Consider the following 14,539-nt stretch of genomic DNA (forward strand, 5'->3'; position numbering starts at 1 on the left):
GGAAAGCTGACGTTTCGGGTCCGGACCCGAAACGTCAGCTTTCCTGCTCCTCTGATGCTGCTTGGCCTGCTGTGTTCTTCCAGCTCTACACCTTGCTATCTCAGGATATTTTTCTATTTTTTTTTTCCTATCATACTTACCTAAAAAACTATTGGCTACTACCACTTACTGTCATTGCAAGTTCTGCTTTCGAACGTCTCTGAGTAAAGAGGTTTTTCCTATTGGATTTATTGGTAGCTAATATTTATAATCCTAAATTTTGGATTCTCTCATATCCCCTCTACATCTATCCTTTCTAACTCATGGTTAATTATGAAGACTTTTTGTAAATTAAGAAATGACAGTTTGTTTTGCCCATCAAACTTCAAACATCTCTCAGGACTTCAGAAGAACTAATGGAATGCCATAGGTTGGGCCAAGAGATGCTTTGAAGTTTGAACAGGAACAAACTAATTACATGAGAGACACCATGCAAGTTTGACCCCAAATCACACACCATCCTAATGTGGAACTATATTGCTGTTTCTTCATTATCACAGGAACAAGCCAGGGAGTCATTTCCCAATGGTACTGTGGTTATCAACACACCCCAAGGGCTCAAGAAGACAATTCACCACCACCCTCTCTCGGGCAACTGGGGACTGGTGATAAATGTTGGCCAGCCAGTGATGCCCATGTCCCACAAATGAATAAATAAAAGTGCTGGCCCAGGCACAGACATCTCATAAACAAAGTTTAAAATGTTAAAACTCTTTCCAAATCAAGTAATGCTACCATTGTCTGCAGAGTTAAAGACACTGAGAATTTCTGCATGCACCGAGCACAATAGCGCCAGCATATGCCATTTATTTGCTGTTGTTAAGGTTTATTTTTCACTTTGTTCCTAACTTGACTTACTTAAATTGACCACTTTCACAATAAAGTGAGTAATTAAAAGGAAAAGCTTCTGGTGAGATCAACCAAAATCCTGCAAGGCTGCCATTAATAACAAAAATGCATCAAATTTACATTCCTTAACTGAAAAGGTTTATCTCTCAGACTGGGTACACAGGCCTCATAAAAAATGGAGCATTTAAAACTGAATTACTCTTTAAGTGAATATGCTTTTCACACTGTAAAAGAAATGAAGAAATAAAACTGAACAAAAATACATCATGAAGAAGATATTTCATTTTGTGACATTTATACATATGGAAATTGAGTAATACATCATTTTCTCCCCTAACAATACTCAATAGATAGACTGAATTACATGACTGAGAATAATCTTGTGTATGAATACGTGGCAGCCTCTCATCTTAAAATTTAATGTAAAATTTCAGAATTGAAAACTTAGAATTATCACCATAAAAGCATAAAATATTAAGAGCTAAAATCTTCTCCTTCACATAGCCCTGCCTCCAGACTACAACCAAATGGTTCTAAAATCTACTTGATGAAAATCATAAGCTATACTGAACTGCATTAACACCGAAATATGTGTCAGGTCTATCACTGAATCTCACTTGGGTCTTTCAAAAGAATACACAATTAGAATAGATTACTTTGAATGTTCCTTCAGAGATTTCCCCATGCATTATAGCTGTGACAACAGAAGGATGCTCCAGGTGCTCCATTAATAACATCTTTAATGCTCTCTAGGCCACCTTACATGGAGACAAGTGCCCCTGCTCCAAACAACAGCTTCGCATTAAATATCCTGCGTTCCTGGATTTATCTTTGGACCAGTCTTCGATTTGTATTAAATTGGATCCACTGTTCTGAAAGCAAAAGCAACAAGATATAAACATGACATGACCATGAGGAGGGGGGAGGGATGTAAGAAAAATAGAAAAAAAGGTCACACTCTAAAGTTGTAAAAATCAATATTGAGTCCTAGCTGGCAGCCTGATGGTACCGCTGCTAATTCTTAACTCAGCAGCCAAGCTAATATTCTACAGCCCTTTTGTGGCACAGTGGTAGAGTCCCTACCTCTGAGCCAGGAGACCTGGGTTCAAGTCAATCTGCTCCAGAGGTGTGTAATAACAACTCAATTAGAAAATATCAAAAAGAGAGTGGAAGATGGGGTGTCATTCCTCCAGCTTATGTTGTTTTGTGTGGTGCTTGCATGCTATAGCAGGCCCAGGATGGAAATGTTAGCATAACATGGGACCAAGATGGTTTGCTGACAGCAAGCAACTGGAAGGTCTGGGTCATTCACGTGGACAAAGCAGAGATGTTCTGCAAAGTGGTTACCCAGTCTGCATTTGGTCTTATCAAAGGAGAATCCATACTTCCTTTTATATCTCTCCAAATTACTTCTATTCAAACTAAGGGGGTAAAGGGAGGGTAGATAATTCAATACCAAGCTTCCATTTGCACCTGCAGTCAGCAAAATCTTCCAATTTCACCTATGACTAATCCAGCCTCAAAATCACATCATTCAAAATGAATCAGTGTCAGCTTGTGTTTTTTTTAGCTCTTTAAAGCACTTAGCATTCTTAATGAATGGGGAATCACAACATCATAACAGTGGGATAAAATGAACTGACCACGTTCGATAAAATATGGAGTGGAACAGCCAGACTGACAGAAACAGATACATGATGCCCTCTGTCAAGGCAAAGCATTATGTAGCCATCCATACAAAATAAAAAGGTCATTTGCTAGCAAGGCAATGTATCAACAGTGTTCTTCGACTGAACAAGCTGCCAAAGGAAACAGTCACAGCCTCATCACCTTAAATCATCAAGATCCAACTTCAGATAATTTCATAGACTCAGCACAAACTCTCCAAAGAGCATCCCACCCAGACCCATTCATCCATCCTATCCCCACATTCGAACATGGCTAATCCACCTAGCCTACACATACTTAGACACTACAGGGCAATTTAGCATTGCCAATCCACCTAACCTGCACACCCTTGTACTGAAGGAGGAAATCAGAGCACCTAGCAGCAGCCAATACAGATACAGGGAGAATGTGCAAACTCCATACGGTCACGCAGGGCCGGACTCCAGCCCAGGACCCTGGCACTGTGAGGCAGCAGTGCTAACCACTGAACCAATGCGCTGCCCAGTTTTCAATGTTCGGTCCATCATCTTAGCAGGTTAACCCTGGTTCAGCCCACGTTATGCAAAATCATGTTGACAGAATAGAGATGTTAGTCTGTGATGCTAACACAATTAAAGCAGAAATTAGTAAAACTACACAAGATGCATCCAAGGGAAAGATGAGAATGGCAGCATTATTTCATAGCTTGATCATGCAGATATGTTTTAAGGAGCATCTAAAAGGAAGTGAATGGGTGGTGAAGGGATTGAGAAGTTTAGTGTAGAAATTGAGAATTTGGAGCCAAGATGGGCACCAAAAGGGGGGCAAAGATTATGGAAGTGAGAAATAGAAATAAAATGTCAGCAACGGTGGTCTGGAAAAGCATGGTTCCAAGAAAAAAAAAATTCAAGCAGTTTTTTTTAATTTTGTTTTAATCTTCTGAACATTTGTCCGTCCGGCAATCAAAAAATTTGTCATGCACCCTGCCTAATTTGATAGCCCCGCGGTTTAATTTTAATCCCCAGTAATCTGTTTTCTTTCAGCCTGGGCTTGTTGTCAAATGTGATTTCAGGGAAGCAGCTCTCGGTGAAACCTATCCCCCACCCCGCTGTTTCCAGCATGTGGGAAGGAGCTCTCATTTGAAAAGACGATCATTCAGATAGCCAGGCTCCACAACCACTGCTGCTTTCAATGAGCTTCTGTCGCCCACTCCCCAGGGAAAGAGGCGAAAACTCTGTGTCACAGTTTTGAACCTACTCAGATGTCACACCCTCCCACCCCATCCTCCCCCATCAACATCGGCTTCAATCCTGTCATTATTTGGGGGGGGGGGGGGGGGGAACGCAGCGGAAAGCGAAGACAAGGACTGGAGTAGGGCTGGAGTGGAGTGGACATTCCCTGTGATGGGGCTTGGGGGAAGATGAGTGTGTGTGTGTGAGAGAGACTGACAGCTCCCTTTGCAGATTTAATCTACGTGAGACCTCCCTTTGAAGGTACAGACTGCAAGCAGAGAGCATCCTTTATAGGAACAGCTCCATTCGAATCCTGAGTAAGGGAGCAGGACAAGAGGGACCAAGGAAGGGAAACTGTTGTATTTTTGTTTTGGAGGGGAAAGGGTGGGGAGGGATGTGAGACTGTCACTGTCCCAAAGATCCCTGACCTGGATATTTTTTTTAAAATAAAATTCTGGTCAAAAAGCTCTTTGGATGATTGTGCATGGTCAGAGGGATGAGACTGCATTTAGAGCGTGGCTTTGTGAATTTAACCCGTGGATTCTTAATATTGTCATTCTAAACAGAGACATTAACAAAAAAAAACAGAATTAATTGAAAGGGTCTGAAGAATCATGGCCAGATTTCGACGGAAAACCTGCGTCGCTCTGTCGCTCTTCACACTCTTCATTTTCGGTACAATGATGGGGCTGAAGATGCTGAAACAGACCGAGGGTTTGGGGGAGCCTGGTGCCGGGTTACAGCATCTTCCCCTGGCGGACGGCCGGCAGTCAGTGCCGGTCAAAGCCATCCTGATGCTGCCGCCCACCGTGACCAAGGCGGTGGTCCCCGGCCCCTTACCCGCTTACCCCCCGATCAACGCGGACCTGCACATCTTCTACTACGGCTGGTACGGCAGCCCCCGTTTCGACGGCAGGTTCCTGCACTGGGATCACCTCCTGGTGCCTCACTGGGACCCCAAAGTGGCCGCCAGTTACCCGAGGGGCCGACACCACCCTCCAGAGGACATCGGCTCCAGCTTCTACCCGGAGCTGGGACCCTACAGCTCCCGGGACCCGCATGTCATCGAGGAACACATGAAGCAACTTCGATCTGCAGCCGTGGGTAAGCAGGTTTAAAGTGAAATCATAGCAAATGATATTGTGCACTGAATTCTTAAAACAAAAAAAAGTGCAGCATTTTTTAAGGATATGTCATTATGTTCCTGGTTTCTTGTATGTATTTCAATGTGTAGCATAAACAGAATGTGGTTACACATAGTAACGGCTAGAGAGGGAGTTTTAACTCTCTCGCATCCACAGGTTTATTTATTCTCTCTGGTTCCCCTAAAGAAACATTGAATCCCTACAGTGCAGAAACAGGTCATTCAGCCCTCCTAGTCCACACCGACCCTCTGAAGAGTATCTCACCCAGACCCAACCCCCTACCCTATCCCTGCACAACCCTGTGTTTCCCATGGCTAACCCACCTAGTCTGCACATCCTTAGACACTGCAGGGCAATTTAGCATGGCCAATCCACCCAAACCTGCACATCTTTGGACTGTTGGAGGAAACTGGAGTACCCAGAGGAAACCCACACAGACACGGGAAGAATGTAATCAAGAGTTTTGATGCAACCATGGAGCTAAGGGTCTGGATTCTGAGGGAGGGTCACTGGACCTGAAACGTTAATTCTGATTTCTTTCCACAGATGCTGCCAGACCTACTGGGCTTTTCCAGCAATTTCTGTTTTTGTTTCTAATTTCCAGCATCCACAGTTCTTTTGGTTTTTATTTTGTGGAGCTTAGGGTCTTTGACACGATGCGTAGGTAGGGTCTGGAAAGCACTGGCTGGAAGTGTGGTGAAGGCAGTGTCAGTTGAGGCATTCAAGAGGGAAAAGATGATTGTCTAAAGAAGACGCATATTATGGTGTTATGATGTAAAAGGCAGGAGAGTGGCGCAAAGTTGTGATGTTCATTCAGAAGGGCACTGCAGACATGATGGACCAAATGGCCTCCTTCTGCGCCATAACAGTTGTGTGATTCTGTGAACAAAGAGATCGGTTTTGCCACTTCTGAGGAGTAAAAGTCCAAGACAATGCTAGTCAATGAAAACCAGGAAATCTTAAGAGACACCCAAGCTGGTCTTGCAGCATCATTGGAGTGAATGGAAAGAGGACAGAGTTAAGGTTACAAGTCTGATATGACTCTTCTTCAAAAGTATAATTCTTAAGATTAGCCGTACTAAAGTCAAAATGTTAACTACAAACAAAAAAAAAGAAATTGCTGGAAAAGCTCAGCAGGTCTGGCAGCATCTATGGAGAGAAATCAGAGTTAACGTTTCAGGTCGAGTGACCCTTCCTCAGAACTGCCTTGAAATGTTAACTATTTTTCTCTCCACAGATGCTGCCTGCTGTGTTTCTCCAGCACTTTCTGTTTTTGTTTCAGATTTCCGACATCCACAGTAAATTTGTTTGTATTTCCAAGAGTGTGTGATGTGCGAGGTTGATGATATAACCCAAATCCTACATAACTTTTTATCATTAGTCAGAAAAGATTGTTTTTGGCAAGTGAAGGATGGGTGTGGGATAGGGAAAAGAACAATATCAGGCAATCTTATTGTGGTTGGGGGAGGGAGGGGAATGGGAGACAATATTGAGAATCCTGTCAACCACAGCTGGACTAAGAGACAAACTTCTCAGTTCAGGATAAAGGGAGACATATCATAATTGGGCCTTTGACTATGTCTGTCTCTAGTCAGCATTGACTACAACAACTTCAGCCTGCACCCATTTTGCTTTCTTGTTCTCTGAAGGTTTCAATTTTAGAAATAACTTGTTCTTGCTTTCAGATGGCATATATTCTACATTCTGCCATTCACCTCTCCTCGAGGTGTCTTTATTGTGTCTTTACTTGTCCAATTACCCCTCCCTTTGGTCCAGTAACACAACTCTTCTGTCAATTAATCCCTCCTGTCTTCCGTCCAATGACGGATCTTCCCTTTTGTTCTCATCCCATCCTTCCCCCATTCATTTGCTTAGAACCTATTACCTCTCTAACTGTGAGCGACAGAATTTTACTTTTCTTTCATGTATTTCAGTGATAGAAGAAGTAAGGTGTTTAAAAACACAACATTGATTTTGGAAATATCATGATACATCAATTCAAAAAAGAATTTGCGATTGTCTGACTCAATAATAAGAAATGTGGAATTGAGGTTGCATTTCTGCAAATGGTTAAAGCCAAATGTCTAGAAGATGAAAGTTGTAAGCAGTGCTATTGAATGTGAAATTGTTTAAAATTGCAACTAAAATGCAGATTTCACTTTATCATTCAGTGCTGGGATTCCTGCAAACTATAAAGCAACACAAGCTATTTTCCCTGGAGCATCAGAGGCTGAGAGGTGACCTTATAGAGGTTTATAAAATCATGGATAGGGTGAATAGGCAAGGTCTTTTCCCTAGGGGAGGGGAGTCCAAAACTAGAGGGCATAGGTTTAAGGTGAGAGGGGAATGAGTTGGGATGCTATGTTGGCATTGTACAGGACATTGGTGAGGCCTCTTCTGGAATACTGTGTCCAGTTCTGGTCGGCCAGTTATAGGAATGATATTATCAAGCTGGAGAGGGTTCGGTTTGAGTTAAAAGGAAAGGCTGGATAGGCTGGGACTTTTTTCACTGCAGCGTAGGAGGTTGAGAGGTAACCTGATAGAAGTTTATAAAATGAGAGGTATAGATAGAGTTAATGGTAGTTGTCTTTTCCCTAAGATGGGGAATTTCAAGACTAGGAGGCATATTTTAAGGTGAGAGGGGAAAGATTTAAAAAAGACATACGAGGCAATTTTTTACACACAGGGTAGTTCGCATGTGGAATGAACTTCCTGATGAAGTGGTGGATGCGGCTACAATTACGACATTTAAAAGACATTTGGATAGATATATGAATAGGGAAGGTTTGGAGGGCTATGGGGCAGGAGCAGGCAGGTGGGATTAGTTTAGTTTGGGATTATGTTTGGCATGGACTGGTTAAACCGAAGGATCTGTTTCCATGCTGTATGACTCTAGTTAACAGGGACCTAAGGGGCAACTTTTTCACAAAGAGGGTGGTGCATGTTTGGAATGAGCTGCCAGAGGAGGCCGGTACAATTACATTTAGAGGGCATCTGGATGGGTATGTGAATAGGAAGGGTTTGGGGGCATATGGGCCAAATGCAACTGGATTTATTTAGGATATCTGGTAGGCATGAATGAGTTGGACTTGAAAGGTCTGTTCCATGCTGTACAACTCTAGGATTCTGTGACTCTAATCACAGAAAAGGAAGCCAATCAGCCCACCTGCACTAGTTTGCTAAATGAGCATCACTGTGCCATTGTGCTTGTGCCAATTTCCTGCATTTTCCCCATAGCCTTGCACATTTTTTGATCCATCAATCATCCAATGCCCTCTAAAATGCCTCAGTTGAAACTACCTCGATTAGGCAGTGCATTCCATACCATAACTGCTTGCTACATAAAAAAGTGTTTTCTTCATTTTAGACTTGCTTGTTTTTCAGATCACTTTCAAATGAGAGTCAGGGCCTCATAATAAAAAGGAAAAGTGATTGAAATACTGGAGTCAGTAACTGAAATAAAGGAGCCTGGTGCAGTAGCACGCAGAAGTTAAAACAGGAAGTGTGCATTCTTTATCGATCCTTCTGTTGATGTGAATGTAAATCTCGCAGAACATTGATCAAACTACAGTTGTGCTTGTAAATCACAACCAACAAAGGGAAATGTAAAAGTGAGGTGGAAGCATCTACTTCTCTACAATTCACAAAACCAACAAATTGTAATAATTTCAGTGTAGAGGAGAGAGAATCTGGTACTGGAATTAACAATGAGTTGCTGCAATCCTAAATGAAATTTGACTTATAACAAAATGCTGATTTTTGATCTTTGCAGAAAATGGGATCATCAAGGGTAGTTTCATGCTCCATTACTGTAAGACTAGCTTTGCTCCAGTAGCTTTGACCGTCTCCTTCTCTCTTCCCTATAGCTTTGCTGAACTGTTCTGGTTGCCCTACTACAGGAAGGATATTATTAAACTGGCGAGGGCGTAGAAAAGATTTACAAGGATGTTGCCGGGAGTGGTGGGGTTTGAGTTATGGGGGAGGTTGGATAGGCTGGGACTTTTCTCCCTGACATGTCGGAGGTTGAGGGCTGACCTTATAGAAGTTTATAAAATCATGGGGGTGCATGGATAGGGTGAATAGCCAAGGTCTTTACCCCCAGTGGAGAAGAGTCCAAAACTGGAGGGCATTGGTTTAAGGTGAGAGGGGAAAGATTTAAAAGGGACCTGAGGGGCAACTTTTTCACTCAGAGGGTGGTACATGTATGAAGTGAGCTGCTAGAAGAAGTGGTAGAGGCTGGTACAACTGCAATATTTAAAATACATGTGGACAGGTAAATTAATAGGAAAGGTTTAAAGAGATATGAGCCAAATGCAGGCAAATGGGACTAGTTCAGTTCGGGAAACCTGGTCGGCATGGACAAGTTAGACCGAAAGGTCTGTTTTCATGCTGCATGACTCTATGACTCTATTAAGTATCTAAAGGATAGGTATGCTGTCAAACTCAAATCCTGACAGAATCACAATTTTCAGATTTAATTTGATTTATTGTTTGATTTGATTATTTGTTGTCACATGTACCTAAGTTTTGTTTTGCGTGCAGTACAAGCAGATCATAACATACGAGGACATACAGATCATAGGGTCTTTAAACAGAGCAAGGCACACAAGGTTATGGCTGCACAGGAGGTGCACAAAAGCAAGATCAATGTTGGATTTGAAATTTGAGAGATAATTGCCTGCAAAGGAGCTGACAATGAAACAAAAACCTTTGCTTAGTAGAAGGTCTCAATGGAGAAATAAATAAACCTTTTACACTATAATTTGTAAAGTGATCAATAAGCAGTGAAACAAGAACTCATAGATGCTACCCACCTTGAGAAGAATGAGATGGAGGGAATTGTGTGGTTGATGTGGAGTGCAGTAAAGATCCAAAGGTTGGAACAAATAAAAGGCAAATTAGGAGAGCAGAATTATTTTTGAAAAACAATTTGACTTACTAAGCAGCTGAATATTTTTCCAATAAACCTCTTTGGTAATGTTATTACATACCTCTGGGGCAGATGAGACTTGAACCTAGGTCTCCTGGCTCAAAGTTAGGGACACTACCACTGTGTCACAGGAGCCCTGAACATGGGCTAGTTTTAATTTTTTAAATCAACCCTTAATCACCTCTGGAACAGGTGGGACTTGAACCTGGGCCTCCTAGTCCAGGGTGGGACACATAACCACTGTGCCATGGAGCCCCTTCTTTGGATGAGTTTGACTAATGAGCTCATTATTACTGGCACACGAAAGTAGGAGTAGCTGGATGTGATATTTCATTGATTGTTAATTTGGTACCTAGGTTCAGTGTGTGCTGAAGAAGATTGAATTGAAGAATCATTCAATACCTAATCAGGCCATTTAACCCATTAGGCTTGACTGTGCTTTTGAAAGAGTTAGCCCTCTCCCTTGCCCTTTACCTTCTAAGCATATTTCCAATTAACATTTGAGGTTGCAAGAGGCATAAGAGTAAAAAATGCAACAGAATAACTATTAGGAGCTTGACTTGAATTGGAGGTTCAGTATTGGCTTGAAATTACTTTTGACCCATTTATTGTAGCAAGGTCATAGAACCCAATAATATTTGGAACTTGCATGATGTTTCTGGAAGCTTCAAGGGTCCAGGTCAGTCACAGATGTAAGAAATGTCTCCAGATAAACCCTACCTGAGATCAGAGGTTTTTTGTTCTTCATTCGGCAGAAGTGCGCATTGCTGGCTGGGCCAGATTTTATTGCACATCCTTAGCTGCCTTTGAGCATATGGTGGTGGCGAGCTGCCTTCGTGAACCGTAGGTAGACAATGTCATGAAGGAGGGAGATGCAGGATTTTAATACAGGAATGGTGATGTATTTCCAAGTGAAGATGTTGAGTGGGGAAATGGAGGGGAATTTGCAGGTCATGTTCCATGTATCTGCTTCCCTTGTCCTTCTAGATGGTAGTGGTCCTGAGTTTGGAAGGTGCTGTCTAAGAAGCTTTGATGAATTTCTGCAGTGCATCTTGTAGATGGTACATATTGCTGCTACTGAGTGGCAGTGATGGAAGTGAATGAACGTATGTGGATGTGGTGCCAATCAAGCGGGCTTGTCTATCCTGGACGGTGCCAAGCTTCTTGTGAGTTGTTGGAGCTGCACTAAGCTAGGCAAGTACAGGATTATTCCATCACATTCCTGACCTGTGCCTTTAAGATGGTTTTTGGGAGTCAGGAGGTGAGTTACTTGCTGCAGGATTCCAAGCCTCTGACCTGTGTTTTTTAATTCATTTGTGGGATGCGGGCATTGTTGGCTGGGCCAGCATTTATTGCCTGCCCCCAGTTACCCTTGAGAAGCAAATATTTGCAGCAACAGTATTTATACGACTAGTCCAATTTAGTTTCTGGTCAATAGTAACCCCCAGGATGATGGTAGTGAGGGATTCAATGATGATAATGCCATTGACTGACAAGTGGTGATGATTGGATTCTCTCGCAAGAGAGATGTTCATTGCCAGGCCCTTGTACAGCTTGAATGTTACTTGCCAATTGCCAGCCCAAAAATGGATATTGTCCAGGTCTTGCTGCATTTGGATATAGACTGCTTTGGTACCTGTGGAGTTACAAATGGGGCTGAACATTGTGCAATCATGAGCAAACATCTCCACTTCTGACCTTATGATGGAGGGGAGATTATTAATGAAGCAGCTGAAAATGGTTGGGCCCAAGACATCCCCTGAGGAACTCCTGTAGAGATGTCGTGGAGCTAAGATGACTGACCTCCAACAGCCACACAATCTTCCTTTGTGCTAGGTATGAATTTAACCAGCAGAGAATTCCCCACCACCACCCAAGCATTGCGAAGAGGAAAATGCCATTCTGCCGCTCTAGCCTGCTCCACCATTCAATGAAACATGGCTGATACAAATGCCACTACCTCAGCTACCCCAATTACCATTTGACTCCCTCATTGTCAACAATCAATCTACCTCTGCCTTGACATTATTCAATGACCCTGCGTCCATCATTGTTTGGAGAAGAGACATGCAAAGTCCCATGACTCTTTGAGAGAACAAAAAATCATCCTCATTTCAGAGGAACATGAATTGGCCACTCAACCCCTTGACCCTATTCCAACATTCAATTACATGGCTGATCTGCGGCCAAACTCCATGTATCTGCATTGGCCCATATCCCTCAATACCTTTGCTTAATAAAAACTTAAAATTAGCAACTGATCCAGCATTCACTGCCATTTATGGAAGAGAGTTCCAAACTTCTACCACCCTCAATGTGTAGAAGTGCTTCCTAATATCTCTCCTAACTGGTCTGGTCCTAATTCTCAGACCATGCTCCTAGTTCTACAATCCACAAACAGTGGAAATTGTTTATTTTTGTCTACCCTGTTCTTTTCTGGTAATTCTTGAGAAAACTGGCCTAATTTGTGTCATAGAGATAGTAGGAACTGCCGATGCTGGAGAATCTGAGATAACAAGGTGTAGAGCTGGATGAACACAGCAGGCCAAGCAGCATCAGAGGAGCAGGAAAGCTAACGTTTCGGGTCCAGACCCTTCTTCAGAAATGGGGGAGGAGATGGGGATTCTGAAATAAATAGGGAGAAAGGGGGAGGCGGATAGAAGATGGATAAAGGAGAAGTTAGGTGGAAAGAAGACAGACAGGTCAAAGAGGCGGGCTGAGGCTACTAGGGAGGAGATGGGGATGGGTCTTGAGGTGGGAGGAGTGGATAGGTGGGAGGACAGGTTAGGGAGGCGGGTACGAGCTGGGCTGGTTTTGGGATGCGGTTGAGGGAGGGGAGATTTTGAAGCTTGTGAAGTCCACATTGATACCATTGGGCTGCAGGGTTCCCAAGCGAAATATGAGATGCTGTTCCTGCAACCTTCGGGTGGCATCGTTGTGGCACTGCAGGAGGCCCAGGATGGACATGTCGTCCAAGGAGTGGGAGGGGGAGTTGAAATGATACGCGACTGGGAGGTGCAGTTGTTTGTTGCGAACCGAGCGTAGGTGTTCCACAAAGCTGTCCGCAAGCCTCCGTTTGGTTTCCCCGATGTAGAGGAGGCCACATCGGGAACAGCGGATACAGTATACTACATTAGCAGATGTGCAGGTGAACATCTGCTTGATGTGGAAGGTCTTCTTAGGGCCTGGGATGGGTGTGAGGGGGGAGGTGTAGGGACAGGTGTAGCACTTCCTGCAGTTGCATGGAAAAGTGCCGGGTGTGGTGGGGCTGGAGGGGAGTGTGGAGCGGACAAGAGAGTCACAGAGAGAGTGGTCCCTCCGGAAAGCAGATAAGGGTGGGGAGGGAAAAATGTCTTTGGTAATGGGGTCGGATTACAGATGGCAGAAGTGTCGGAGGATGATGTGTTGGATCCAGAGGTTGGTGGGGTGGTACGTGAGGACGAGGGGGATTCTGTTTTGGTTGTTATTGCGGGGAGGGGGTGTGAGGGATGAGTTGCAGGAAATGCGAGAGACATGGTCGAGGGCATTTTCGACCACTGTGGAGGGGAAGTTGTGCTCCTTGAAAAGTGAGGACATCTGGGATGTCCGGGAGTGGAATGCCTCATCTCGGGATCAGATGCGGCGGAGGCAAAGGAATTGGGAATAGGGGATGGCATTTTTGCAGGAAGGTGGGTGGGAGGAGGTGTACTCTAGGTAGCTGTGGGAGTTGGTAGGCTTGAAATAGATATCGGTTTCCAGGTGGTTGCCAGAGATGGAAATAGAGAAGTCCAGGAAGGAGAGAGAGGTATTAGAGATGGTCCAGGTGAACTTAAGGTTGGGGTGGAAGGCGTTGGTGAAGTGGATGAACTGTTCAAGCTCTTCGTGGGAGCACGAGGCGGCGCCGATACAGTCATCGATGTAACGGAGGAAGGGGTGGGGTTTAGGGCCAGTGTAGCTACGGAAGAGGGATTGTTCCACGTAACCTACAAAGAGGCAGGCATAGCTTGGGCCCATGCGGTACCCATGGCCAGCCCCTTTGTCCGTAGGAAGTGGGAGAAATGGAAGGAGAAGTTATTAAGGGTGAGGACGAGTTCAGCTAAGCGGATGAGGGTGTCAATGGAGGGGGACTGGTCGGACCTGCGGGACAGGAAGAAGCGGAGGGCCTTTAGGCCATCTGCATGGGGAATGCAATAGGGACTGGACGTCCATGGTAAAGATGAGGTGTTGGGGACTGGGGAATTGGAAGTTTTGGAGGAGGTGGAGGGCGTGGGTGGTGTCACGGACGTAGGTGGGGAGTTCCTGGACCAAGGGGGAGAAGATGGAGTTGAGATAAGTGGAGATGAGTTCGGTGGGGCAGGAGCAGGCGGAGACAATGGGTCGACCAGGGCAGTCAGGTTTGTGGATTTTGGGAAGGAGATAGAAACGGGCAGTGCGGGGTTGGGGAATGATGAGGTTGGAGGCTGTGGATGGGAGGTCACCTGAAGTGATGAGGTTGTGGATGGTTTGGGAGATGATGGTTTGGTGGTCGGGGGTGGGGTCATGATCAAGGAGGCGGTAGGAGGAGGTGTCGGAGAGTTGGCGTCTGGCCTCAGCGATGTAGAGGTCAGTGCGCCATACTACAACTGCGCTTCCCTTGTCCGTGGGTTTTATGGTGAGGTTGGGGTTGGAGCAGAGGGAGTGGAGGGCTGCATGTTCTGCGGGGGAGAGGTTGGAGTGGG

The 14,539-nt window shown here is 44.4% G+C and overlaps 1 protein-coding gene across 1 annotated transcript in view; it reads left to right on the forward strand.

Moving 5' to 3' along the window:
* The first annotated feature begins 4,381 nt into the window (after nucleotides 1-4,381).
* LOC109920820 (glycoprotein endo-alpha-1,2-mannosidase-like protein) overlaps nucleotides 4,382-14,539 on the forward strand; it is a 53,955-nt gene continuing 43,797 nt past the window's right edge. Inside the window, exon 1 of the mRNA XM_048612956.1 lies at nucleotides 4,382-4,871. Within this exon, the coding sequence (XP_048468913.1) occupies nucleotides 4,382-4,871 (490 nt within the window). The remainder of the gene's footprint in view (nucleotides 4,872-14,539) is intronic.

This window comes from Rhincodon typus, chromosome 27, assembly GCF_021869965.1.
Source record: "Rhincodon typus isolate 14 chromosome 27, sRhiTyp1.1, whole genome shotgun sequence".
Lineage (NCBI taxonomy): Eukaryota > Metazoa > Chordata > Chondrichthyes > Orectolobiformes > Rhincodontidae > Rhincodon > Rhincodon typus.